A 24,697-nucleotide genomic window follows, 5' to 3' on the forward strand; every position below is an offset into this window, starting at 1 on the left:
GGCCGCGGGGTGCGGGGGGCCGGAGCCCGCCGGTCTACAGCGGCCGGGGCTGTCCAAGCTGCCGCTGCCCACGCGGCTCTCGATCTCCTCGGCCCGCTGCTCCGTGCTCTCCTTCTCCTCCTGAATGAGCCTGCAACGGAAGCACACGGGTCACTCTCCGCCCGAGGACGCGCCGCCGCGCACGTGGAGGTCCGTGAACTCGGAGGCGGCTGTGCCGACCGCACTTCAGCCCCCGCGAGCTGCCTGTTCTGATCTCCTCAATACACCTGCTCTCAGACCAACGCGAGGGGGCTCGCACAGAGCCCGTGCCTGCCCGCACTCCCTGCGCTCCAGCGGGGCCAGAGGCCGGGGCCGCGCTCACGGGCGCGGAGCCATGACGGGCACAGCTGCCACGGCCCCAGCTCTGAGACGCTGATGGACCTATTTTCAGCTGGCGATCGGGAGCTCCAACAGCGTCAAAGAACCGATCCACAGAGCCACTCGGAGTCCCCAACGCTGAAGCCTCTGGACTCGAGGAAAACGTTGAGTTGACTTTTTTTAAGGCTGAACTCAAAGAAAAGTATCATTTGATGGAATTTTCTGCCAGCCTCACCTGAATTTCTGGATTCAAGTCGACTTTACCCCGTTAACTTGGAAGGCAAGCGAACGCTCTCACCGCGAACGTGCGGGGCGTCGGGAAGCCTCGCCTGCGACAGGCGCCTGGGACCATCGCCCTGACGGTAACACCGGGAGCCACGCAGCGGCCCCGAATGAAGTTCTCTTTCCGCACCCGAGAGCTGATTTCGTCCCTGGTGACCAGTCGCTGGACAGACTCGACCGCTTGTATCAGGTCATCTTGCATGAAGCAAAATCCCGTTCACCTGGCCCACGCTGCGGGGGAGGCTTCCGCACTCTCCCGCTCGCGTCTCTGTCCCGCCGCCCGCTCTCCGCAGGCAGGAAGGCGCACGCCTGCCCCTGCTGGCTTCCCACGACAGCACGTGCACGGTGACTACCTGGACCCACTGCCCAGTCACTGGCACGTGGCCACTCCCCACATGGCCTCAGGCCTCCCACACAGAGCGGCTCTCGCGCCCCCTGGCATCCTCTCCCCGGTCCTGCCCAGGCCGCCACCTGCATCCCCACGCGGCCCGGAGCTTTGTCAATTTGCTATTGTAACCGCTGAGAGGATTTCTAAAGAAAACACCCTGGAAACAGTGACGAACCTAAAAGGACTCAAATGCCTGCCCTCTGAGAACGCATTGTTCTACGACGGACCGGTGTCAGCACCCAGCGTCCGGGCAGCACGACCCAAACATGAGTGGGAACGTGCCAACCCCAAACCCTGAGCTCCTCTGTGTGCAGCACCAGCTGGCCCTGTCGGGGGCTGGGGATGTGCCCGCGGCAGGTGGACACCCGCCGCCTCGGCAGCTCGCCACTGTGGGGTCAGTGAGGCGACGCTCGGGCCGGAAGGGGGCAGACGAGACACTCTCTCCCTCGCCCCCGACAACGCCTCACCTTCCACCTGTCTGTGCGCTGAGCGGACGTCTCCCTGATGTCCCCTGTCACGTGCCCTGCGAAGGACCCCACCCAGTGCGCATGCCGGCCGGTCCCCCTCTTCCCACCTCTGTGGCGCCCACCCCACACACCTCCCTGCTGTGCCCGCGGCTCCCTGCAGCCCGGCCGGCTCTGGAGCCCCGGTGGGACGCACAGGCGCCTGGCAGGCCTCACCAGGCACGTGTGCAGTGCTCCTGGGCCGTGCGGTCAGCTCCCGGAGGAAGGGGCCGAACACCTCCGTCCTGCCCCCCACCCTACGCAAGCCCATGGTACCGCCCCTGGACAGATGCCCTGGTGACTGGCGAACTGAATTTTATAACCTAGAGCAATTGCACAACATGCGTGAAATAGAAACGACGGAGCGTTACTATCACGGAATGCTCCGGAAGCACTCGGAGAGTCCGTTCCAGACCTTCCTCGGGGACGCTGGGGCCCCCGGTGCGGCCGCGGCCACGGCCACACGCACCTGATCTCCTTGTTGATGGCGTCCAGCTGCTCCTGGAGCATGAGGGCCAGCGTCTGCGCATCGGCCTGCCCGCCGGGCGAGAGCAGAGAGGCCGAACTGAAGAGCGTGTCCCTGTCGTCCTCGCCGTCAGACAGGTCGGCGTCGCTCTCGAAGGCCTGCGCCACATTCGCCAGGACGCTGGCCTGCTGGGCGCGCTCCCAGTCCTGCTCGTTCAGAGTCTGCACCTGCGGGCGGGAAACCGCGTCTCAGCGAAGGCGGGAAGTGACAACCGCAGGCAGAGAAACCAATCCCTCAGAATGCAGACGGGTTTTCCAAGGGCAGAGACCGGGCAAACGCCCTGCGCCTACGAGCCAATGGTGTGTATGCAGCCAGCAGCACGAGGACAGGCGAGGGGGCGGCCAGCGCGCAGACCACCTGCGGGACGGAGCCATCCCTGTGACACCACTCGCATGGGGGGAGGACCAGATCAGACACAACGGCTGGAATGTAACAATCTGTCGAGCCAGTCAGCCGGCCCGGGTCACGTTACAGGGCCACTGACTCTGGGTGCACGTCTGCTGCCCGGCCAGCTCACTGGTGCTCCAGGCAGACGGAGCGCAGAGGACGCAGGGGCACCCTGCGCTTCTTGGGGCCCGACCCTCTGGCCCGAGGAGCAGGGCGCGTGTGAGCACAGCGCAGGCAGACTGCGCGTGTGCGAGCAGACGCCCCCCCGCTCCCCCCTCTCACCAACAGAACGCGGTGCAAGTGAGGGCGCCGCTCCCAAGGCGAGCGCAGCGGAGGCTGCGGGGCCTCCGCCCGGCCTCCGTCCACACGAGTTCTGGGGAGGCCGCCACCGCGCTGCAAGGACAGCCAGGCCCGCGGAGCGGTCACGCGGCGAGGGCCCGAGGCCTCACCCACACCCAGGCCCGGAGCTCTCTGTCCCCGCAGGTGACACACAACCCGACAAGACCCTGGGCCAGCAGCCCCCCGCGAGGACCCCCGATGCTCACGGAAGCAACGGGCTGCGCCCCGCCCTGCGCGGGGCCCGTCACCCTGTCAGCGAGAGGAGCCGTTCGCCGTCTCCCTACTACGCTGTCCACACACACAGGGCTGCAGGCCTCTCGTCCGGCCCTTTACTTCACTTTAAAATTTTTCTTATTTAAAGGGGGGAGGGGCATAGACGGGGGGAGAGAGGACCCCACGCAGGCTCCCTGCGCTCAGCGCAGAGCCCGATGCAGGGCTGCGGGGCTGGTCTCACAAACCGAGATCGTGACCTGAGCTGAAATCAGGAGCCGGGTGCTTGAGCGCCTGAGCCCCCGGCGCCGCCGTCTGGTTCTCGGCCACGCTGCGGCCCGAGCCTGCTCAAGGACCGTCGCTGCTCAGAACACACATGTGTACAAGGGCACGTGCTGCTGAGCAGGCCGGAGAACAAAGTACTTGAACTTCCAGACGGGAACTCCTTAAGGATGAACACTACTCGTTTAACCCTGATTAGCGTTTCGAAACTGGACTCATCAGCATTGTGCTGTGCTCAACCGTAGGTCCTGTCTCAATGTTTCTACTCTTTAAAAAGAAGGAGAAAGAAAGCCCTGAAAAGTGAATTCTCAGCCAGCAGAAGACGACCGGGGGAGGGGAAAGCGCCTGTCCGCAGGTGAGTCCCAGGGTAGCCTCCTGGCCCGAGACGACGCGGGGACGGGGGCAGGCGGGGGGTCCCACGAGAGCCTGTGGGGACAGGGGCCTTGCCTTGGAAGGCTCGTCTCGCAGGGCGGCCACGCGGCCTTTCTGGGGGCGCCGCAACACTGCGCTGCTGCCGTAGGCGTCCGCGGGGCCGTCGGCCAGGGGGAACCGGAAGTCCGGGACGCTGCCCAGGTGCGGTCGGCTGCAATGGGGAAAGAAAGGCTGTTATCAGAGGACAAGGGAACTGCATCAGCCAGGCCAGGATCTGTCAGTTCACAGAAAAGGTCTCCATGGACGGCATTTTTCCACCGTGGCCGCTGGCCATGCCCTGCGGACACAGAGTCTCCGAAACCAGCAGGGGGGATGCCCGCCGCCACCCCGGATGTGCAGCAGGGCACATGCCCCGCCTCAGAACCCATCACCAGGCAAACTGTCCTCCTGTGCGCCTGCCACTTCCTGCCCGCCTGACAGGGAAGTGCACCTGCTGGTCACCCACCAAGGCCCTGGAGAGAGGCCAGGTGACCCCGGCAGTTCCCCCACCTGCCACCAGGGGGCGCCTCGAGCACCAGTGCCATAGGACTTGGGAACCAGAGCTCGCGGTGTCCCTGGACAGGAGGTGGCAGCGTTCTTGGTGTCTCCAAGTTAAAGCGTCTCTGGTGTCCAAGTCCGGACAGCCCGCTGGCCGCACCGTCTTCCCCTCCTCCGGCCCCCACTCCTGGCGGGGCTGCGCCCCTGCGCTCAGTGTTCTAGCTTCACTGCCGTGGGGCCCATCAGTGATCTGGGACGGTCTGTGGCTCCTCCACGGTTCAGAGTGTCCCCTAACTCTGACGCCCTTGTCCCAGGCTCTCCATTCCCGCACCCCGCCACCCGGCATCCAGTCCTATCTCAAAGGTCCCTCCCCTCTGCCCGGCCTGCACGTGGGAGCCAGTCTGTCACCTCTTTCCCTCCGGACCCCTCTCCTTACTCCAGGAGGGCACCCATGCAGACTCCACTGTGGCACCGGCCAGCCGCCCCCTCTCAGTCCCGCCCCCACGGGCCGCCCCTGCTCACAGCAACACGGCGCCCAGCAGCCTCTCTCCTGCCACCACCACCACACGGGAGAGACCTATGCGACACAGCACCCAGAAGACCCTCCCCCTGCCGTCCCCTCGGCACTGCGGGAGCACAGGGGCCCTCTGTCTCTCATGTTCGCCAGCACCCCTTAAGGGGGGCAACAAGTGTGAACTTCTCTGTCATCATAACTGCCCCATGGTGCCACCCTCCAGGTGCCCGCACGGCCCTACCCCTGCGGGACAGCTTCCTCGGGAGCGGCCTGCGCCGCGTCCACACGCTCCTCTGTGCACTCGCTTGGCCTCCTCACACAGACACGTCTTCAAGCCCCTGAGCCGTGACCCTCGGGACGCTGGCCTCCGGTTGGCGAGCACCTCCGCCAGCAAGCGCCCTGTGCCCTGGTCTGCCGCGCGGCCCTCTCGGGACACACACTCGCCCTCCCCCCAACAGCCCCACGGGCAGGGAGAGCCTCTGCCGACCCTGCGTCCCCTGGCCTCTCCTCTTCCTACAAGCAGGCTGGAGGCGGGCGGCCACGGGGCACCCTCAACCTGCCCGAGAACACACCCCTGCGCGGCCCGAGGGCCTGCCTCCCGCTCACCAAGGAGCCTGTCAGCGACTCTGCGCCAGAGTGGCTCTCCCGTGGGGGCTACTTCCTACAAAGAAGCAAAGCCTTTCAACACCTCGGTGACAGTCACTGTCTGCGGGACCCGGCTCACAAGCGGCTGCCTCACCCCCACAGGCGGCTCACCGCTACCCCAATGCTGAGCGACTACGCGTCACCCTCCTCGAGTCTTTCAAAAAATGTAAAGCAGCGCAAGCCCTGTGCTAATAACCCCGCGGAAGTCAAGGTGTCCCTCCTAATCGTGGCTGGGCGGCTGCTCCCAGGCGACCTCAGCGGCCTTGTGGGCGGGACCGCGGGGCCCCTCCGATCCCCACGCCTGCAGTGCCACCCTCAGGGGGGGCCGCAAATTAACCCACAGCACCAACCGATGGCGCCCTACCTTCCACGCCTCCCCCCGCGGCCGCGAGGTGCCCGGTGCCCGCACCTAACCCGCAGGAGGACGCGCTGCCCTCCCCTCACCAGCTACGGAGCCACCGGCCCCCGAGCTACGCCACTCCCACTGCCCGTGCGGCCAAGGGCTCGCTCCCGAAGGTCCTGGCGGGGCGGCCGCGAGAGTCTGTGAGCTGGTTCGCGGCAGAGCCACGGGGCGGGAAGCGCCCCCCGCGCCAGCGGTCGGCACCTGTGAGCTGCTCCTCGCCGCGCCCACGCGCTAGTGCGGACCGCGAGCGGCTCACGGGGGCGGCCGTACCCGCGGTGCAGGGTGGCACCTCTCAGTCTCGTCTGCTCCAGCTCCGCCCTCAGCGCTTCCACGTCCAGTAGGAGCCGGTCCTGCAAAGCAGATGACAATGGCACGCGCTGCAGGCAAGGGTCACGTCACTGGCGTCAACAGACCCTTAGACGCGGAGCGCAAGCTGGCGGTCGCCGGGGGGAGGAGCGCGGGCGAGAGGGAGCACGGTGCGCGGTGCCGTCGGGCCTGTGTGGTGACACGTGGTGACCACAACGACGGGACGGGCACAGAGTCGCATGAGGAGCTGGTGAAACAGGATGCTGTGCCCTCGAAGCTGACACACCGCTGCAGGTCAGTTCTGGCTGAAACAGCCGCGCGCCTCATGGAACCGCGTCACACGTGCTCGCACGTTGGCCAAAATGACCGTGACGGGCCCATGCGGCAGTCACGAGCCCCGAACCCTCAATCCCAAGAGCTCTACGGTGAGCCGGTCGGCACCCCGGCAGGCAGGGCTCTGTCTCAGCTGGTCGTGGGGGGACGCCCCGAGCCACGAGCACTGATGGTGCCGGAGCAGGGCTTTCCGGACGCTGGGGTGCACGGCCCTTCTGTGCGCGGGGCGCGCTCCCTCACGTGCCCCCTGCAGCCCGGCCTCACTCCTGCACACGCAGAACCAGCGGGCGACGCTGGCAAGGACCTTCGGCCGCCTGATGACCTGCTGGGCTGCCCCGTCCCCGCAACGGGGCTGGTCCCGACCACAGGGGCTGGGACCACGAGGCGGAAGGTGGAAGGCTTTGAAAAGCAGCTCTTTCGCTTCTGTGCTATTTCCGCGGTGTGACAGTGCACCGCCTGCGCCAGGACGGGGGAGGCCTGACGTCACCTGTCACCCTCTACGATCTTACGCTCGGCTGCGAGTGTACGTGGGGGGGGGGGGGGCAGACATTTTAGCTTCAGAGTGAACCCTGAAAGGACTCAACATTCCGAACCGCACACGCTGCTCGGCTCCAACTCAGCGCCGGACGCAGGCCCTGCGGACGTGGGAGCAGGGGCGGGGGGAGGCCGCCGCGGAGGAAGGGGAGCCCCGCGCACACCCGCCTCTCCGGTCTCCACGGCACTCTGAATGACTTAGGGACGGAAGTACCTTATCATGTTGTGTTTCTTCTAACTGCTTTTTCGCATTTTCCACTTCTCGCAGTAGAGAGTTCTGGAAAAAACGCAGAACCTAAGTGTTGATCCTTAAAAACGAGCACGGCTGTGTTTCTCACGCGGCGCCACAGCAAACGGACGGGCCACGGGCCCCACCGGCGGGCAGGGGCCCAGGCCCACACAGCAAAACCGCTGCCTCTGAAGCCCCAGGAAGTAACAGCCTTTAGGAGTACTCTGTCCATGTCAGATGTCTCCATGGACCTATTTCTGAATGTAAGTATGACAAGTTCGTCAGTTTATTGGAATCAGTCGGCTAGGGAAACCTGACCTGAGCTGCAAAGGAAACTTCAAGTCCAAGATGAAACTACATCTCCTCCTGCAGGCTGTCCCCAGGGGTCAAGGAGGCACGGCCCCACGGGGCGTGATAACGCCCTTCGTGACGGGTTTTACGTGAAGTGTGCCTGTGACCAGCAGCGACCACGGGCCGAGGGCCGTGTCTTCAGGACCGGGTGGAGCCCGCACGGGCCTCATCATGCCGAACCCAGCTGTCGCCCCAGGCCTCTCCGACCCAGATCCCACGAGCCTCCTATGCTCAGATTACAGCCACCGTGTTTCCATGATGGCCGTGTCACAGTCCAGGCTTAGACTTTTTCCAAACCGGACGAAAGGAGAGAAGGCAGGAGATGCAACCGGAGAGCCCGTCTTCAGTGGATTAAATCCCTCACGGCACAGCCCACCCCCACAGCGTCGTCTTCATAAATGATCCCGACGCCAGGATGAGGCTGAGGTCTGGACCTACCACAGGCTCTAGCGCGGGGCGGGCCAACGAGGGCCTGCTGACCGCATCCAGCCACAGCCCGGTCCGTGAACTCGGGGTCCCCGGCGCACACGGCCCGATCTGTGGTCACGGGGTCACGGGCACACAGCCTCACCCAGACTTCTATGCCGTCTGCGGCTGCCCCCGTGCTGATCACTGATGAGCGTGCAGCTATGACTCAACAACGCAGCATCAGTAAACGCCTACAGTCCGCACCCGGGCCCGGCACAGACACAGCAGCACCCGCCTCCCGCACCCAGGACAGGCAGGGACAGGACGCTGGCAACTTCCCTCAGGGCGTGGGCAGCAGTCAGTACTTTGTCCACGATCGAGAGCCATCTCCCCCTCCCGCAGGGCCCCGGCCGCCCTGCCGCACCTTGTCTTCCAGCGCCGCCATCCTCTCCTTGAGATGAAGCTGGAGCCGCTCGTTGGACTCCGAGAGGAGCTTGTCGACCGTGTCCGATAAGCGTCTGTTATGCTCCTCGTTCATCTTCTCTCTCTGCCTCGCCTGGGGGACGACACGAGCTTGCAGCAGCCCATCACCGGCGCCGCACGGCGTGCCGACCCCCACGCCACCCCGGCTGCCCCGCCCAGGGCCCTCCTCGGCGGGCTCGGCGGTGCCGCAGGGACCAGCCTGCGAGGGACGTTAGTTAGCAGGTGCCGGGACACAGCTCGCCCGGGGCCTCGCTCGCAGGGGCTCAGGAGGCAGGTTTCCAGGGGGAACGAGCATATTTTTAAGGGGACCAGCTTATCCACACACGGGAGGAGGAGTTTCCCGGGTGTAAACAGAAGCTCGGATCTGGATTCACGGGGCAAGAAATGAATCTATTTACAAAAGTGAAAGGTAAAAAAATCCACTTTGGAAAAAATTCACCAGTTTTTCTTTGTATTCAGACATCACCTGAATTTTCTGTAATGGAAAATTGCATTAAAATATTATAACTAATTACCTCAAGTAACTTTCAAACAGAGGCAAAGCTGACAGGTCTGTGTTTTACAAAACCATCATCAATTGCCTGGCTTAAAAAGGCTGTTTCTGGGGCGCCTGGGTGGCTCAGTCGGTTAAGCGTCCGGCTTCGGCTCAGGTCATGATCTTACAATTCGTGGGTTCGAGCCCCGCGTCAGGCTCTGTGCTGACCGCTAGCTCAGAGCCTGGAGCCTGCTCCAGATTCTGTGTGTGTCTCTCTCTCTGACCCTCCCCTGCTTGTGTTCTCTCTCTCTCAAAAAAAAAAAAAAAAAAAAAAAAAAAAAAAAAGCATATTAAAAAGAACAAAATTAAAAGCCTCTTTCTGCCCCATATCCTGAACAAACACAAAGCGGAACAGCGAGAACAGGCCGGCAGTGCCCGGGGGTGACCGGTGCCTTCCAGCCGGGCCGCCCAGGGGGGAGGCGGCGCCCCCAGGACACTGGGCAGCAGTCGGCCCCTCCCTGCTCGGGCTTCCTCATCTGTAGGACACGCGTGCTGGCATCTCTCTCCTTGGCAGGAGTGACCAGAAAGCACGGACGACCACGCCTGACACACAGTAACTGCCGTCACTTGGAAAGGACTCTGGCCACCCACAAGAAGGGACCAGCACCCAAGTGGTTTTAAAGCAAAACGGCTGATACTTACAACAGCCTCCTTCCAAACTACAGCCCAGCCCTGAGGGTGACGAAGTGCATCTCTAAGTAGGTAAGGTGGAGTTCTCGCCTCAGAGGCCAGCGCCTGGCTGTGCGCCCGAGCAATGGGAGGCGGGGCCCGGCCAACGGGGCGCGACGGGCAGGTGTCGGAGCCTCACGCCCTGGAAGCTCATGTGTGATGCTCATGGCCCAGGGCCACACTTGTGAGCTCATGGTGGACACATAACCTGACGGGGGTGGACGCCCCGGGACTGGGTGGCCCGAGGCCCGGTCTGTCTCCTGGGTGTTTCATGGCGACCTCTGACCAGCTCCCCAGAGAAGAGTCTCTGGGGATTCAACGGACACGAGCCTCCCTTCATCAATGCTCGATACGGTTTTCCTCTTCTTAGGAACTTCATCCCGACCTATGCCTTTCCGTCTCGAGCAGAAATTTGGGATTATTCGGGATTTGGGGACAGAGGTCAGGCCTCTAACCTGTTATCGGGACCTTGACGTCACATCCTAAGCAAGCAGACTTCTCCTCCGGGACGTGCCTCACTCACCCCAGGCCAGCACCTCCGGTTGGGCCGAGGGGCCCCTGTGAGGTCCCTTGCGGACGAGCCGGTGGGTGGGCACAGAGCACTGTGGGGGTGCCTCCACCGCCGAGACACCGCCCGCGGGGCCCCGGCGTCCCTGGACCGCCGTCCATGTGCCGGGCGCACTCACCAGCAGACAACTGGCGCACGAGGCCACTGAGCTCAACGGCACGGTGCAGCAGGGAGAACGAGGCGCCGCGCCCCCCACCCCGCCCAGCGGGACACGTACCCGCTGCAGCTCCTGGTTCTTCTCCTCCAGCTGAGCCTCCATCTGGCGCAGCCTCTCCTCGATGTTGCCGTGCCTCTCCTCGGCCTGCGGGCGACAGCGGGGTCAGCCGGCCTCACGTGTGCCGGGAAGCTGGGAGCGGAGGGCGTCCCGCCCCGGGCCCCTCCCCCCGAGCCCGCAGCCTCGGTCAGCACGCACAGCAGGAAGCAGCAGGCGGGGCGGAGCAGCGCTCCCGTGCTACCTTCCTAAGCTGGGAACTGAGTTCCAGCAGTTTAGCTTCCTTAGCAGCAGAGTGTCCAGGAGACAAAGGGTCGGACTAGAGGCCGACCAGGGACAGGAGAGAGGAGAGAGGACAGGGGAGAAGAGAAACGGAGACTTTACACGCAGATCGCGGAGGCGGGAGAGGCTCCGTGGCAGCTGTTCGGGCTGCGGGCGCCCGATGCCACCGCCCGGCCCGACATCAGCGGTGGGTGCCGGCGTCCCGTGCCCATCCCGCCCCCGCCGCTGGGGCCCTGACTGCACTGCAGCCGGGGGCACGGCAGCGTGAGGCCCGGAAGGCCGGCCCGCCTGCGCGGTCCCGTGCTCCCCTGTCCCGCGAGCACGGCTGGATCCCAGGCCCGACCGCACCGCGTCTGGAAACTACTCTCTCCCCTGGCCCCCCGTGGGCACATGCCTCGCCCGTGTCTGCTGAACCAGCGAGTGGATCACTGGGAATTCATTTATTACAGGGGCGCCTGGGGGGCTCAGGCGGGCATCCAACTCCTGGTTTCAGCTCAGGTCGCGATCTCACGGGGTGGGAGCCCGAGCCCCGCGTCAGGCACTGTGCTGACAGCACGGAGCCCGCTCGGGCTTCTCTCTCCCTCTCTCTGCCACTCCCCTGTTCTCACATGTGCGCACATTCTCTCAAAATACATGAATACTTAAAAACATTTTTAAGTAAAAGAATTATAAATTTATTCTACTTTTGAAAGAGAATAGGTTTTTCCCATTTCTGAGAAAAATCTTATCATTTTTTAAATTTTTATTTATTAGTTTTTTTCAGTAAGCTCCACACCCAACGTGGGCTCGAACTCACAGCCCTGAGATCAAGAGCCCCAGCCCCACCGCCTGGGCCCCGGGCGCCCCTGGCCTCGTCTCGCCCGCGGCTGCTGCCGGAACTCTGAGCAGCGGAGCCCCCGGCACGCGTCTGACGAAGCCGGGCGCGCGCACAGCGTTCCGGTCTCAGACACAGCGGCACCGCACGCAGACCGGGGCTGCTTCGCGGAGCGCGGCGCCCACGTCGCGGACAGGGGCACGTAAGGGGCGCGGGCGACCCACCGCCACGGGGCCTGGGAGCCAGGGCCCCACCTTGGAGAGGGCCGCCACCCGCTGCGCCAGCTCGGCCTCCACCTCGGGCAGCGTCTCGGCCTTCCGCAGCGTCTGCTGCAGCCTCTGCTCCGCCAGCTCCAGGCGCTCCTGCAGCTGCCGGTTCCTGTCCTCCGTCTAGGGATGAAGGCAAAGCATCGGAATGCAGCGAATCTGCTGTCCGCTTCTCTTTTGAATAAAGTGAAACGAAACCTAAATGCAGAGATCTTCTAAGTTAGTTCCGACGCCAGCCAACTGTTTTGGTAGCTGCTTCGGAGTAAACTTTCTCTTGCTGCATGGAGCCCCCACTTCCTCGGGCCTTGTTTCAACGTGCAGAACCCTTCTCGCCCAAGTATTTACTCTCCTTCAGTATCTTCAAAGAAGTTTTCAAGAGACAAGGTTCCCGTACGTTAAAGAAAACCCACTTCTGAGAAGCTTGCTCGTTCTCCCTGACAAGTTAAGGAAAGAAGGGCACAGTTCTATTCCTTCTAAAAAATAATCAGCCTTGTGGTCTGCGGCTCGCTACTTAGGGCAGAGCCGCGGGCACGGCGGCCGGCGCAGAGCTCCTGAGAGGGGGCCTAAGGCCAGTGCAGCTACTTTTTAAGTGTATGATTATTCTTTAGAAAAACCCTCTCACTCCTGAAAAAAAAAATTCAATGTGGAAAATTAGGCAAGAGATTTTTTTTGGGAAGCAATTTTGGGGGGCGTCTGGGTGGCTCAGTTGGTTGAGCATCTGGCTTCAGCTCAGGTCATGGTCTCACGGTTCGTGGGTTCGAGCCCCGCGTCCGGCTCTGTGCCGACAGCTCAGAGCCTGGAGCTGCTTCGGATTCTGTGTGTCCCTCTCCCTCTCTGGCTGCCCCCACCTGTGCTCTCTCTCTCTCTCAAATATAAAGAGACATCAAAAAAAATTTACAGTAATTTGAAGACTCGCGTGTGAGCTAAGGCTCCCGTGAGGGTCACACTTGCGTGCACGCGGCCTTCCCTCTGCGTGCGCACCGCTCTGCGTCTACAAGCACCAGACACCGCGCTTGAAAACCCACAGGAAAGAAGCCAGGTGCTCTAGGCAGGATTTCAGGCTCTGCCTCTCACACTCCTCACTTAGAACCTCTTACGTGCTCTTACATAGCATTCTTCAACGTAATTCCTAACGGCTTCCTAGTATTTTACTTGTATTAGTATTTTGGGTTTCCTGACCCACTTACAAACACAGCAGACAAACTTACTATGTTTCCACGAAGCTGGATTTGGTTTTCCCGTTTAAGCCGGACGACCTGAGGTGACCACGGAAGGCGCGTGCACGGCCTCTCGGCACACAGGAGGCTCATGCCCTCCCGCCAACTGTGTTTCCGCCTCCCCCCACCCCGATCCCAGGCCCTAACAGAAGGGGCAGCTGCCTGCACGCTCCTGGCCGCTCGCTGCTCCTCTGGGAAAAGTGCTAAAAGGGCCACAGAGTGACGTGCACTTAAAACAAGACGGAGGAAGAGCCCAGGCGCGTGGCCCCGTGTCACAGGACAGAAAATCCTAAGTCACTAAAACTTAAGTTGAAGTAACCCATGCTTTCGATCACAATACTCTAAGATTCTAAAAACTCTATGCTGAGACTTGATTTCTAACCTGAAAGTCACAGGTCTTTAACGTCACTAGTAATTCATGAAAGTCGGACGAGGCTCTACGAGAGGAGCTACCTGTCGGTGCATGGAGTCTTTATTCGCGATCTCGTTTTCAAGTTTATCGTTGAGGTCGTGTACCGAGGTGGCCTCACGCTGGGCCGCGAGGTAGCGCTTCTCCAGAGTCGTGATCCTCTCTTCCATGTCCTCCTTCTGGGCCATGGCCTGCAGCAGGGGCGCCGGAGGGAAAGCGGGTGGGGGTCAGTGTGGGACAGACACAGGCACGCAGTCCAGACACAAATACTGGGCTCAATCCCAACGTTCATGTTTATTTATTTTTGAGAGACATAGAGACAGCCTGAGCAGGGAAGGATCAGAGAGAGAGGGAGACACAGAATCCGAGGCTGGCTCCAGGCCCTGAGCTGTCAGCACAGAGTCCAACGTGGGGCTCGAACCCACGAACTGTGAGATTGTGACCTGGGCCAAAGTCAGACGCTTCACTGACTGAGCCCCCCAGGTGCCCCTCAATCCCAATTTTCAAACCAAATATAAAACTAGCATCCTCGGGGCACCTGGGTGGCTGAGCTGGTGACTTCAGCTCAGTCATGATCTCACGATTTGTGAGTTCAAGCCCCTCGACGGGCTCTGCGGGGACAGCGTGGAGCCTGCTTGGGATTCTGGCCACTCAGGGTTTACCAAGCCTATTCTTTCGGACGTGTTACAAGAGAAATGGATAATAAACCTCCCAGAAGTCACAACGCCTGCTGCCCCCGACGCGAGGGAGCTTTCCGGGGAACAGGGACTGGCTCTCGGTGAACACACGGTCAGACACAACCCTCGCTCCCGGGTAAGAGTTGGATGAGATCTCTTCCCATTACCAGGAAGATAGAGCAGCAGTGTCAACAAATGGAAACAAAATCCAAACTCTCATGTAACTGGAAGTAACCTGTGAAGCCTGATCCAGTGACAATACTGTGTCACAGGGGACCTTACACTGAAAACAGAGCCCGGGCTTTCTGCCCTCGCTTTCCGCCCCCGCCCTGAAGATTCATCTTCCGTTCCCCCCCCCGCCCGGTTTCCTACGGAATTTAAGTCAGCAGCCTCAGCAGTAAGAGCAGCGAGTGTTCCGAAACGCATTCCCACACTCTCTGCGCGTCAAACTCTGCAGAGTCTCCGCCCCCGCCGCCGCGGAATAACGTGACGTCTGCAGTCTCCGCCCCCCCGCCGCAGAATAACGGGACGTCTGCAGAGTCTCCGCCCCCCCGCCGCAGAATAACGTGACGTGACGGGTTATATCGTCTCTGCGAATGTTTCTGTTTCAAAGTCTCACACGACCTCACCTGCACTGAGCTACTGAACAGAGGGGGCGCAGACGGCCCTCCTGCGGAGGCAGGGCTGGGCGGGGCTCCCCCAAGGGCAGCTCACGGGGCCAGAAGGAGGTGACCACCCTGCCCTCGCCCGTTTCTGTGACGACAATCAGACTCCAAGGAACGACCCCGTGAGCGCAGCGCGGCGTGGGGCAAGCCCAGGGCGCTACCCTGCCCGCCCGGCCCACCACGCAGACGGGGAGGCAGCGGCCCCGGTCCCGGAGCACCGTTCTCTCCCGCTGCCACTCGTACAGAACCCCGAAGGCTCAACCCGCCGGAGAGAGGCCCCACCAGGCACCGACCGCACCAAACACCCCGCGCTCCGCCCTGCCTACCGCCACTCACTTCACGGACGTCCCGCTGCAACCTCGTGTTCACTTCCTCCGACTTGATGAGGTCCTTCCGCGCCGTGTCCAGATCCTCCTCCAGCTCCGCCACGCGGCTGGAGAGGGCGGCCAGGCGCTCCTTCATCTGGCTCTGCTCCTTGGACTGCTTGTCTATGATTTCCTGGAGCTCGATGACCTTGGCGAGGTCTTCCTCGTGGCCTGAGGAGCCGTCAGAAGACCTCTGGTGGGGAAAAAATCCCTCAACAGCCTTGTCCGGTGAGCTAGGCAACAGGGCGCCTCGGGGACAGGGGTCAAGCCCCACGACCCACGCCGGCAGTCGGCCCCTGCGCCTCAGCAGCGGCCCCCGCACGGGCCGCGCGTCCTTGGGCGCAGGGGTGGGGGGGGAGGAAGCCTGAGGACTTGCCTTTCCATTCGTGCTCGGCGTGGCTTCCTGCTCGTGGTTCACGTCAAGCGCTCCGTCTGTCAGCGCGGTTTTCTGGTTGTTTTTTTCTTGGAGAAGCATTAGCTAAGACCAAAGAATTGAAGAGGAAGGCGAGGAAATAAGTAAAGACAGAGAACTCCGCTCGGAAAGGCACGCCTGCACGCGCGAGCGCGGGGCGGGGCCAGGAGGCCGGTCACGGAGGCCGGAACGCCCGCCCGTGGGAAAGTCAGCAACGCGTGATGGCCCCACCCCTCGTCTTGGTGCTTTTTTTTTTTTATAAAAACCAGGGACACAAGGAAGGCCCTGGGACGGAAGCGCCGCGGCGCGGGCTCACCTCCTTGTGCGCGGCCCCCAGCTCGTCCTCCAGCAGGCTGCACCGCTCCAGCGCCACCCGCAGCCGCTCCCTCACCTGGAGACAGAGGGGCGCGGTCCGCACCCCGGGCTTAATCGCCCCTGCTGCACAGCCACCCGAGGGCCCCTCAGCCTCAAACAACGCGACAGCGCGCGGCTGTCCTCCCCGGGGGCGCTAACAAACTGGCTCGCTAACAGCTTTAAATTCTCCACTCGACTGAGGTCTTCCCCTGAATGAGTTACATCACCCAATCCGCAACAGCAAGCAGGACACAGGACGCGTCCGCCAGCCGCCAACCGCACAGAGCTGTCTCCTCGCAAGAACTCAAGAAGCTCAAGAGGAAGCTCCAGTCACACAAGCGGGCGACGCGTGCGGGTAACACGGGGCGAGCGTGCAAACCGGAAACGGCCGCGTCGGACGCACCTTTTCGTCCAGGGCTTTGTGGTGCTCGAACAAGGACTTGAGGGCCTTGAGCACCTCCACCTCGCTGGACACGCCGGCCGGGGACTGCGCCTGCCGCTTCACCACCGTCATGCGCAGGGACCGCTCGTGCCTGGAGACCAGGCACTCCAGGTGCTCCAGCAGCAGCTGCGGGGCGGCGAGGGACGCTGTTTAACGGGCACGTTCAACCCGGGCCTCAGCAGAACCCAACGCTCAACCCAGCCTGGATCCCTCGAATTCGGTCTCAAGGTAGGGAGCCGCCCCCTCAAACACATATTAGAAGAGCGTTAATTCTCATCCGGGACGGAACACGGTCTGAGACGCTGAACTCCGGGGTCGCAGTCAGCTGCAGGGGGCACGGGGCCGGGGCGAGCCCAGGGGCCGGGCAGCTACTGACCCTGGTGTTGTTCCTCTCGGCCTTCAGCTCGGCGATCTCCTCCTCTCTCTCCAGGAGCTGCTCCCTGCAGACGTTGAGCTCCTTCGTGAGCGCCGCGAACTCCTGGGGGCGGGGCGGGGACAGAGCGGAGGGGGCAGGGGCTTCAGCCGGAGCGCGCCAGGCCTGCCCAGCCCTCCCCGGTCCCCCCACCACCCTGAGCCCCAGCGCGTGCCCAAGCCCCTCCCGTGACGCGCACGAATCCCAGGGGTTTTCCTGGGCCCGACCCTCAAGGAGACAGAGGCACTGCAGGGGCCTCGCAGGTTCGTCACTCAGAGACGCTGCTGGGTTGGGAACAGCAGGCCGGGAAGGCCACCGCCCGTCCCCAGCCCCGGGCCCTGTCTGGAAGGCAGGACTGTGGAGTGGCCACGGGGACAGGCTGACGGTACCCAAAAGCTGGAGCCTGAAGCAAAAGCAAAAGCCTGAAGAACCGGCCCCATCAAGGTCAACTATACGAAACTGACTTTCCAGAAATGCTGGTCGGGCTCCTGAAGAAAGGGAGAGTTTAAGACTCATTTCTTTAGTCAAGCAGAGAGCTGCCTGGGTGGAGTGTCTCTGAGGAGCCCCACGCAGGCTTGCTCCCCGGCAATGTGAGCGCCCGCCTGGACATGGCGGGGAGGTGGGCTCACAGGACGTGGACACAGTGTCCCATCGGTCAAGCGCAGAGCCCGATGCGGGGCTCAAACCACGAACCGTGAGATCATGGCCTGAGTCCAAACCAACAGTCGGACACACAGTCTCCCATCGGTCAAGCGCAGTGCCCGATGCGGGGCTCAAACCACGAACCGTGAGATCACAACCTGAGCCCAAACCAACAGTCAGACGCTAAACCCCTGGGCTGGTGGGAGCCCCGGAGCTTCGTCTCTGAAGGACAGAGGAGGAAATGAATGTCCACTTGACCACGTGACAGTCACAATACAGGACATAGTTGATTCAGGCGATTCTAGAAAATCTATTTACAAACAGGTGACATTCTTCAAGTGCATTCACAAATTAACCCTTGGCCGCTCAAAGGGAACTTTCCACAGCACTGACCACGCCCCTTGCCGGCTGACTGCACAAGGCGAACCCACGAAAGCCTATCAGAGCCGCGACATAGAACCATGCAGGCCACCTCGACATGGGCTTCTGTTTTCACTAACGCACCGGAAAGTTTTCTGGAGCTGTGCGACAATCTGGAAAGACTGGCACATGAACCAAGTGGCCTAGAAACGTCAACAATTTTAAGAAAAAGGTAACCCCCGAAAATAGGAAATCTAGGTAGATACTAGGCAGTTTTATCATTTACTACCCGAGACGATCCACAAATCTACTATGAAGAGGTAGAACGGATCAAGACGGACGCCCGTAACCAGACTGTACACGATGTCATTTGCCGTCAAGAGAAGCCCAAACAGACGTGAGGATGCAGTACTGAGTCCGAACCGCACAGAACCGGCTGCAGCAGATGCTGTCCTGGGGGAGGGACGGGGTACCTGTGCGCCACCTCCTGCTGCTGCGCGGTGACCTCAAGAGTCCGCTCATCATCTTGCCATGAGCAGGTCCCTTTCCAGGTAAGGAACTGCCGTAAAAGTGACTTCTCAGGACCCTGGGGTAGATCCCGGCCTGCTGAGCGCAATGCCGTGAACCCCGAACCACACCCTGGTGGCGCTGGACGTGCTCCGAGGTGCAGAAGAGGGGTGTGGCGGGACGAGGCGAGGCTGAGCTGCCTGACGCGTGTGGGTGCCAGCCAGCCAGCGCGGGGGCCGCGGCCGGACCAAGCCAAGCCACGAAGCTGTCGCTGCGGCCGACGAGAGAGCGTGGTGTCTCGCGTGGAAGACGCAGCACCTCTGCGGACACGGCACCCTCAGACAGGCGCACTGCAGACTCGACCCACCTTCCAGAAAGGCGGAGTCTTACGTCTGAGCTTAAGGCAGAAGGAAGGGAAGGACCGAAAGCTGAGCGTTTCGACCCTGGCACAGGATGGACGGCCTGGTGGTTTCAGACGGGGAACGGTCGAGATGAAGGAGCAGCAGCGTCCCCACCACGAGGACACGGTCCCCGGACGCCCCGGAGCAGGCCGCCAGGGAGCGGGGGTGGGGGGTGGGGTGCGCGCCGCGCCTCGGCCGTCCTCCGACACGGAAAGGAGCAGAAGAACACGGCTCGGGGCGACGAGGCCTGCCTGCACAGGGTTTCCTGCGGATGGAGGTGGCCTCTCGGGGACCGAGGCCACAGAGGACATTCATCCTCAAGGAAGAGAAGTGGGCACCAAGATGTGAGGCAGGAAGTGAAGGCAGGAGTGAAGTAGCTCCGTCTGCGTGGACGCAGGGCGGCCCTGATCTGTGAAGCTCACCCCATGGCCCGAAGCCAAGAAGCACCAGGACCCTTTCTCTGGACGAGTTCCACCAAGGCTGTCCCTCGACTCGGGAGGACCCGACAGCAAGGCCCTGTCCATTCAAGTTCTTCTGAGACAGGACAACGTGCCGGCACCCGGAGCCCCACCAGTTGGCATCGAGTGGGTGGCGGCAGCCCCCTTGCCCTGGAGCACGGCGGCTCTACCCAGCGGACGGACCAGGGCCGTGGGGCTCATGACACACGCACTTGACGGAAGGATGGTCGATGCCACGGAACAGAACCGGCACCGAAGGAACATCGCGGAGGTCCGGAAGACGCCACCGCCGTTACAGAGAACCCCAGGGAAGCCGCCAGGCCCGGCACGGTGAACAAAGCCCTCTGGGAGAAGCCCGTCCCCGTGCTGTCATGACCTCACAGGACCTGAGACACAGCCAGGGCAGGGCATCGAGAACGAGGTCGTGGATATGGCAAAAGGAAGAGTTGGGAGACGAAGGGCTCAAGATGTGGATCCTAGAGGTCAAGGGCTCAGAGTAGCCCAAGGAGGTCACAGAAGACGACAAGGAGAGCAGATCCGGTGCGGCAGCCAGAGAGCAGGGGGGGGGGGGCGTGTGGAAAGCGCAGTCGCGGCCGGAGCACTCGGACCCTCCGTGACACGGGGACGGTGGCCGGGAAACGGCAAGGCACAGAGGGGAGGCAGAAATGCACTCTGGAAAGCTGCACCGAGGGTGCCCGGCTCCCCCGCCTCCCCGCCCACCCCCGGGGACCCAAGACGGCGGCCCCCGAGCAGGTGGGCAGATGAGGACCTCCGTGAGGACCCGCCTCTGCTTACCAGACAGCGAGTCACCACCACGGCGCCCGGAGAAGCACCTGCCGTGCGTGCGTGTGTGTGTGAAGATCGAGTGTGCGCATGCAAGGCCGCGCAGGTCACGTGTGTCCCCGCCACCTGGCCGCTCACGAGGAGGACCATCACGGCGAGACTTGTGTGCCGGTGAGCAGCCCGCCCTCACCCGGGCGAGAGGGGAGGGAGAGGCGACATAGGAGAGTAACGCGCTGTTTCACGACCTTGCTCCGGAAGAAGCACGGCACTCTGCGGCACCCTCTCCCCAGCCCCAGAGGAAACGCCTCTCAGCCCACGGTCTCGGGCGGTGTCACGACGCGCCAGGGCGCCCGGCACTGTGTCAGCAATGTGCCCGTGGCGCTGCAGGCCCGCTCCCCGGCGCGCTGGCCAGGCGGTGACGGGGCACTCGGACGGTGGCGCCCGGCTATCGGGAAGCGTTCACACCGGCAGGCCTCGCTGGCAACGCACGAGTTGTCACACCTGCAAACAAACTCGGATCTTCCGCATCCTTCTCGCTCCTGAGGCGTAGGGCTCGTGGCGCGCGCGCCGCCTGCGGGGCCCTGCCCGTCCATCCCGCGGGCGGACGCTGACCCGGGTGTCCATTCGGCACAGGCTGTGAACCCGCCCTCGCTGGGACTGCCCGTGTTCTCTCTGGCTTACGTTGCTCTACGAGTAGAGTCTATAATACGTACGACACAGAGCGTAAGTGCTAACGGGCTGTGGGGGTCACTGCTAAGGTCTCTGGTCAACAGGAAGGTATTAGTAGTTACGTTTTGGGGGGAGGAGTTACAAGGTATACATGGATTTTCTATTGTGAGCAGGGTGGCACCCCACACCCCAAGTTGTTCAGGGGTCAGCCGTGCTCATCCACGGGGAATAAACAAAGCAAACAGTACTGTTGTAATCAACGACAATAAAGAGTAAAATAGAAATAATTTTTCTATTTTCTTTTTTAATGTTTTTATTTTTGAGAGAGAGACAGAGAGAGAGAGAGAGAGAGGGAGAGAGAGAGAGAGAGAGAGAGAGGGAGAGAGAGAGAGAGAGAGAGAGGGAGAGAGGGAGCGAGAGGGAGCACGTGTGAAAACGGGGGAGGGGCAGACAGAGGAGACACAGCATCCGAAGCAGCTCCAGGCTCCGAGCTGTCAGCACAGAGCCCGATGTGGGGCTTGAACTCATGAACTGTGAGACCATGACCTGAGCCGAAGTCGGATGCTTTGCCGACTAAGCGCCCCAGGTGCCCGGAAATGTGTTTTCTTCACTGTGGTTATTTCGGGGGAGGCACACCGAGGCAGCTCATGTACAGAAACTGTGAGCGTTTTCAGAGGTGTGCTAAGCTAATGGTCATTTTATCGAGTTAACCTTCTAAACAGAGTGTCGTCTCCCAGCGGCCACAGCTCTGGGCGGTCAGCTTCTAGCTTCCCGGCAGAAGCCCTGCAGACCTGCACCCCCAGGAGACTGGGGAAGGATTCCATCCAACAACTATTCAGCCCCCCAAGCCATCCAGGGGCATACAACAAACGAAGAAACATCTATTTTTTAAAAATCTATGAAGATTCAGTAAGGAGGCGAGTCTGCAAAATGTGAACCCAAACCGACTCCCCCACACCGCCCACTTCCTCCCAGCCCAGAGGCTGCAGCCAAGAGCATGGAATCCCTGGCCGCCCTGAACAACAGCCCGGGGCTCCTGCACCTGCCCCCTACACACCCAAACCAAGAACTCGGGGCTCCATGTCTCCAAGCCCAAGGGCTTGGCAGGGGGTGGGGGGAAGGAAACAGGACGTCAGGTTTCCCACCCTGCCCCAGCCACCTGTCTGTGACAGGCCACGCCCTGGGCCCCGTGCTTGAAAGGCAGCGGCTCCCTGGTTCTGGGAACGGAGGCTGGAAGGGGGGACTCGGAAGGCGGGGCCCTGGCCATCTGTGCCCTTGCTCTCTGCTCTGAGAGGACCCCAGGCTGCTGCCCAGCCTCCTCCAAGTGAGTGCTCAGCACCTACAGCAGGGCTGTCCCTCACTGTCCCCAGCCCCGGTTCGGAGTTGGTGGGGAGGAGAGGAAAGGCGTAAAAGCGTGGACTCCTAGCCTCTTCCCAGAGGAGCGGACTTCATGGGCAAAGTTTAAACCCTGAGGAGGTCGTGCTCAAAGGCGACTGGGCGGAGACTCAGCCGAGCCTGCAGGGTGGCCCTGGCGCAGCAGAGAGAGACTAAGGCAGTCGGAGGCCGGAAGGAGCCAGAATCTGACTGGTTTGGAGGCATTTCTACCCCGAGCAGCGCCGAGAAGAGCGGGCAGACAGCTGGCGGCGAGCGGGCGGCGCAGCGGAGTGCGGTCAGGGAAGCAGCGGGAGAGCGCGGAGGGGGCCGCTGCCACCCGCGTCCCTGCAACCCCCTGGCTCTTCAACAAGCAGTTACGAGGTTAGGCTATGTCATAGAGACCTAAGGGCCATTCATGCGCGCACACGTGCTCTTTGGACACAGGGTTGCTCCCTCGAGAGAACATGGACAACCCTTCACTTCAGGATTTCAAGGCAGACCGGCAAACACAAGAAAATGACAACGAAATGAAATGAGAATAATCCAAACGGGTCTTCAAACCTGACAGAGTCTGCACCCGGAACCGGGCCCCGTGGGCAGAAAGCCAGGCTCTCCCCTCAAGGCCCCGCACACATTCCGCCCGCAGGTCCCCGATGGAGTCAGACCAAGCACCCTGACTTCCATCGGCTCTGGTAAATAACTAGCTGACCGTCGGGTGGTCCGAAGCCTAAGGCTGAGAGATTTGCACCTAATCTTCAAGATCTTGTATCAGAAAATTCTGTTCCTGCTGTAGGTGACGGAGAACCAGACTCGGAGCGGCTTCCGAGAGGTCCGTGATTACGCACATGGCGGGCAAGTCCAAGGGGGCGTGGGCTGCTGGCCGGCCCCGCTCAGGGCCCTGGATTTTTATCTCACCACTTTGTCCCCCAGTGCAGGAATCTGGGTCAATTCCCTAACTCTGTCCCTAATCACGTCCGGTCCCAAGTCCGCATTCCAGCCAAGACCGTCTTCACTCACTAGATTTCAGACTGTTTTCCGTCGTGCCCTTCTTCTCTGGTTTCCTTTCTGTTTGCTTTGGAATTTCTCGTTTCCTTTCAGGGATGTTAATTTATCTTTTTAAACATCCTGAACACACTCATTTGACAATCGTACTAGTCAGCAGTGCATTTCGGAGGGAGTGAATGCATCGTTCTGCAAGGAGCCGAGCCTAGCGGCTGTGGGGCCTGGTTTCTGGCTCAGCCTGCGTAGGCTGCACCGCTGGCCCTTCCCTCCCTGCCTTCTGTCCAGCCACTGCCCCTCCAAGGCCCCGCGCCCCCGGGTCTCAGGCCAGCACTGGGCTTCTACGCCGACAGCAGCTCCTGCCGCCTGGTTCCCACAGACGGCGCAGATCCTGTGACGGCCACCGCACAGTACGGCTCTGCCCACACACTGCCTCCTAGCCCCCCGGGCCCCCCGGTTCCCACAAACCCCGGTGTGCCGGCGACAGTGACCTGACGTGGGGAAGCCTCATCTAAACCCAGCTCCGAACAGCGAGTCTGACCTTCGCTGTAACTGCACCGGACGCGGAAGCCAGGCTGCCCACGGCCCTGGTGCTTGGCGCCTGGAGCACAGCCGGCGGGGGGCCTGGCCCACTCGTGCTCACCCTGCCGGGTTTCCACTCAGCTTCCGTACTGAGGGTGCTCTTCTCTTCTGGGGGTGTGCTTCTAGTTTTTGGTTGGTTTACTTCTCTACAAATTTTACTTTCCTGCTGCCGTCCGGAGCGAGGCACGTCCCGCGGGCTTGTGCTGCCATCCTGCCTGAAGTCACAGTTCACAGGGGAAAGCCCGGCCCCTCCGCGGGTCGCTGCGCAGGAGCAGACAGACGAGCCAGCAACAGGCCCGGCCAGCAGGGGAGCAGCGGGGAAGACTGTGGAGTGCCGGGCATGCTGACCCGAGTGCCCGTTGACGGAGAGGCACGGCTGCCGAGCTGCGGGCAGGGGCCGGCCAGCTGGCACGGGGAGCCCCGGCACAAAGTGTCTGGTCCTGGGGAGGGGCGTCGGGGGCAGCACCAAAGGCCCCCAGGCACGGCAGAACGGAGTTCAGGTCTCACCCCGAAGGCTTCAGGAGCTGTCCGTCTACGACTCCAAGGGCTCTGCCGAGGGGGCAGGCCAGCTGCTCAGAGACCCAGGCGGTGCTCGGCCACAAAGGGTTCACTGAGTAACAAAGCCCCCGGAGCAGAGCAGAAGCGGGGCAGGGGGCAAGGGTGGAGAGAAAAGCGACACACCAACTCCCAGGCCACCGCAACCCCCCCGCCGGGAAAAATGAGTGTCTGAGCCCAGACCAGGGTTAGGGCGCCGCAGCCCAAGAGAGGACTCTAAACCAAACACGAGCACCCCCGGCCAGGCGCTAGGCCCTTCTTCAGTCTTAAAGGCCCCCTGCACGGAAGGGGGGGCAGGCGCTGCGGCGGAGCACAGGCCCCGGGCACAGGGGAGGCAGGCTGGCTCCCGACAGGTTTCCCAGCAGCGCCTACTGACAGGCGGGGGAGAGTGGCCCAGGACGCCTCCAAGGGCTCTGGCCCCAGCAGGTGAAGGGCAGAGTCACCATCTCCTGCGCGGGGCTCCGGGCAGAGCGCGTCTGGAAGGGAGGCCTAACAGCCCAGTTTGGGACGTGCTCCCCTCGGGACATTATAGGACAGTCAGCAGGAGCAGAGCCGGGGCTCCCAGCCGGGAGGGCAGTGTCAGCGGAGGCAGAAGAGCCCCCCGTTCCAGGCTGATCACAAGGTGCTGAGTGTGGACAAGGAGAGGGGAGGTCTGAGGTGCGTGCCCATCAAACACCGGA

At 62.2% G+C, this 24,697-nt stretch overlaps 1 protein-coding gene across 4 annotated transcripts in view; it reads right to left on the bottom strand.

The window, feature by feature from the left end:
* Positions 1 to 24,697, bottom strand: part of PPFIA1 (PTPRF interacting protein alpha 1) — a 79,445-nt gene that overhangs the window by 31,357 nt on the left and 23,391 nt on the right. For 2 of the 4 annotated variants that reach the window (XM_029956776.1, XM_029956775.1), the window contains exons 2-15: positions 16,652 to 16,753; positions 16,237 to 16,401; positions 15,796 to 15,870; positions 15,444 to 15,545; positions 15,039 to 15,260; positions 13,405 to 13,551; positions 11,723 to 11,857; positions 10,379 to 10,462; positions 8,331 to 8,462; positions 7,133 to 7,195; positions 6,016 to 6,095; positions 3,722 to 3,857; positions 2,000 to 2,223; positions 12 to 130 (exon numbers count right to left, since the gene is read on the bottom strand). In XM_029956776.1, coding sequence (XP_029812636.1) covers positions 12 to 130; positions 2,000 to 2,223; positions 3,722 to 3,857; positions 6,016 to 6,095; positions 7,133 to 7,195; positions 8,331 to 8,462; positions 10,379 to 10,462; positions 11,723 to 11,857; positions 13,405 to 13,551; positions 15,039 to 15,260; positions 15,444 to 15,545; positions 15,796 to 15,870; positions 16,237 to 16,401; positions 16,652 to 16,753 — 1,786 coding nt within the window. Of the gene's footprint in view, positions 1 to 11; positions 131 to 1,999; positions 2,224 to 3,721; positions 3,858 to 6,015; positions 6,096 to 7,132; positions 7,196 to 8,330; positions 8,463 to 10,378; positions 10,463 to 11,692; positions 11,858 to 13,404; positions 13,552 to 15,038; positions 15,261 to 15,443; positions 15,546 to 15,795; positions 15,871 to 16,236; positions 16,402 to 16,651; positions 16,754 to 24,697 lie in introns of all 4 variants that reach the window. The other 2 variants (XM_029956774.1, XM_029956773.1) reach the window with 1 other exon arrangement.

This window comes from Suricata suricatta, chromosome 11 (genome assembly GCF_006229205.1).
Source record: "Suricata suricatta isolate VVHF042 chromosome 11, meerkat_22Aug2017_6uvM2_HiC, whole genome shotgun sequence".
Classification (NCBI taxonomy): domain Eukaryota; kingdom Metazoa; phylum Chordata; class Mammalia; order Carnivora; family Herpestidae; genus Suricata; species Suricata suricatta.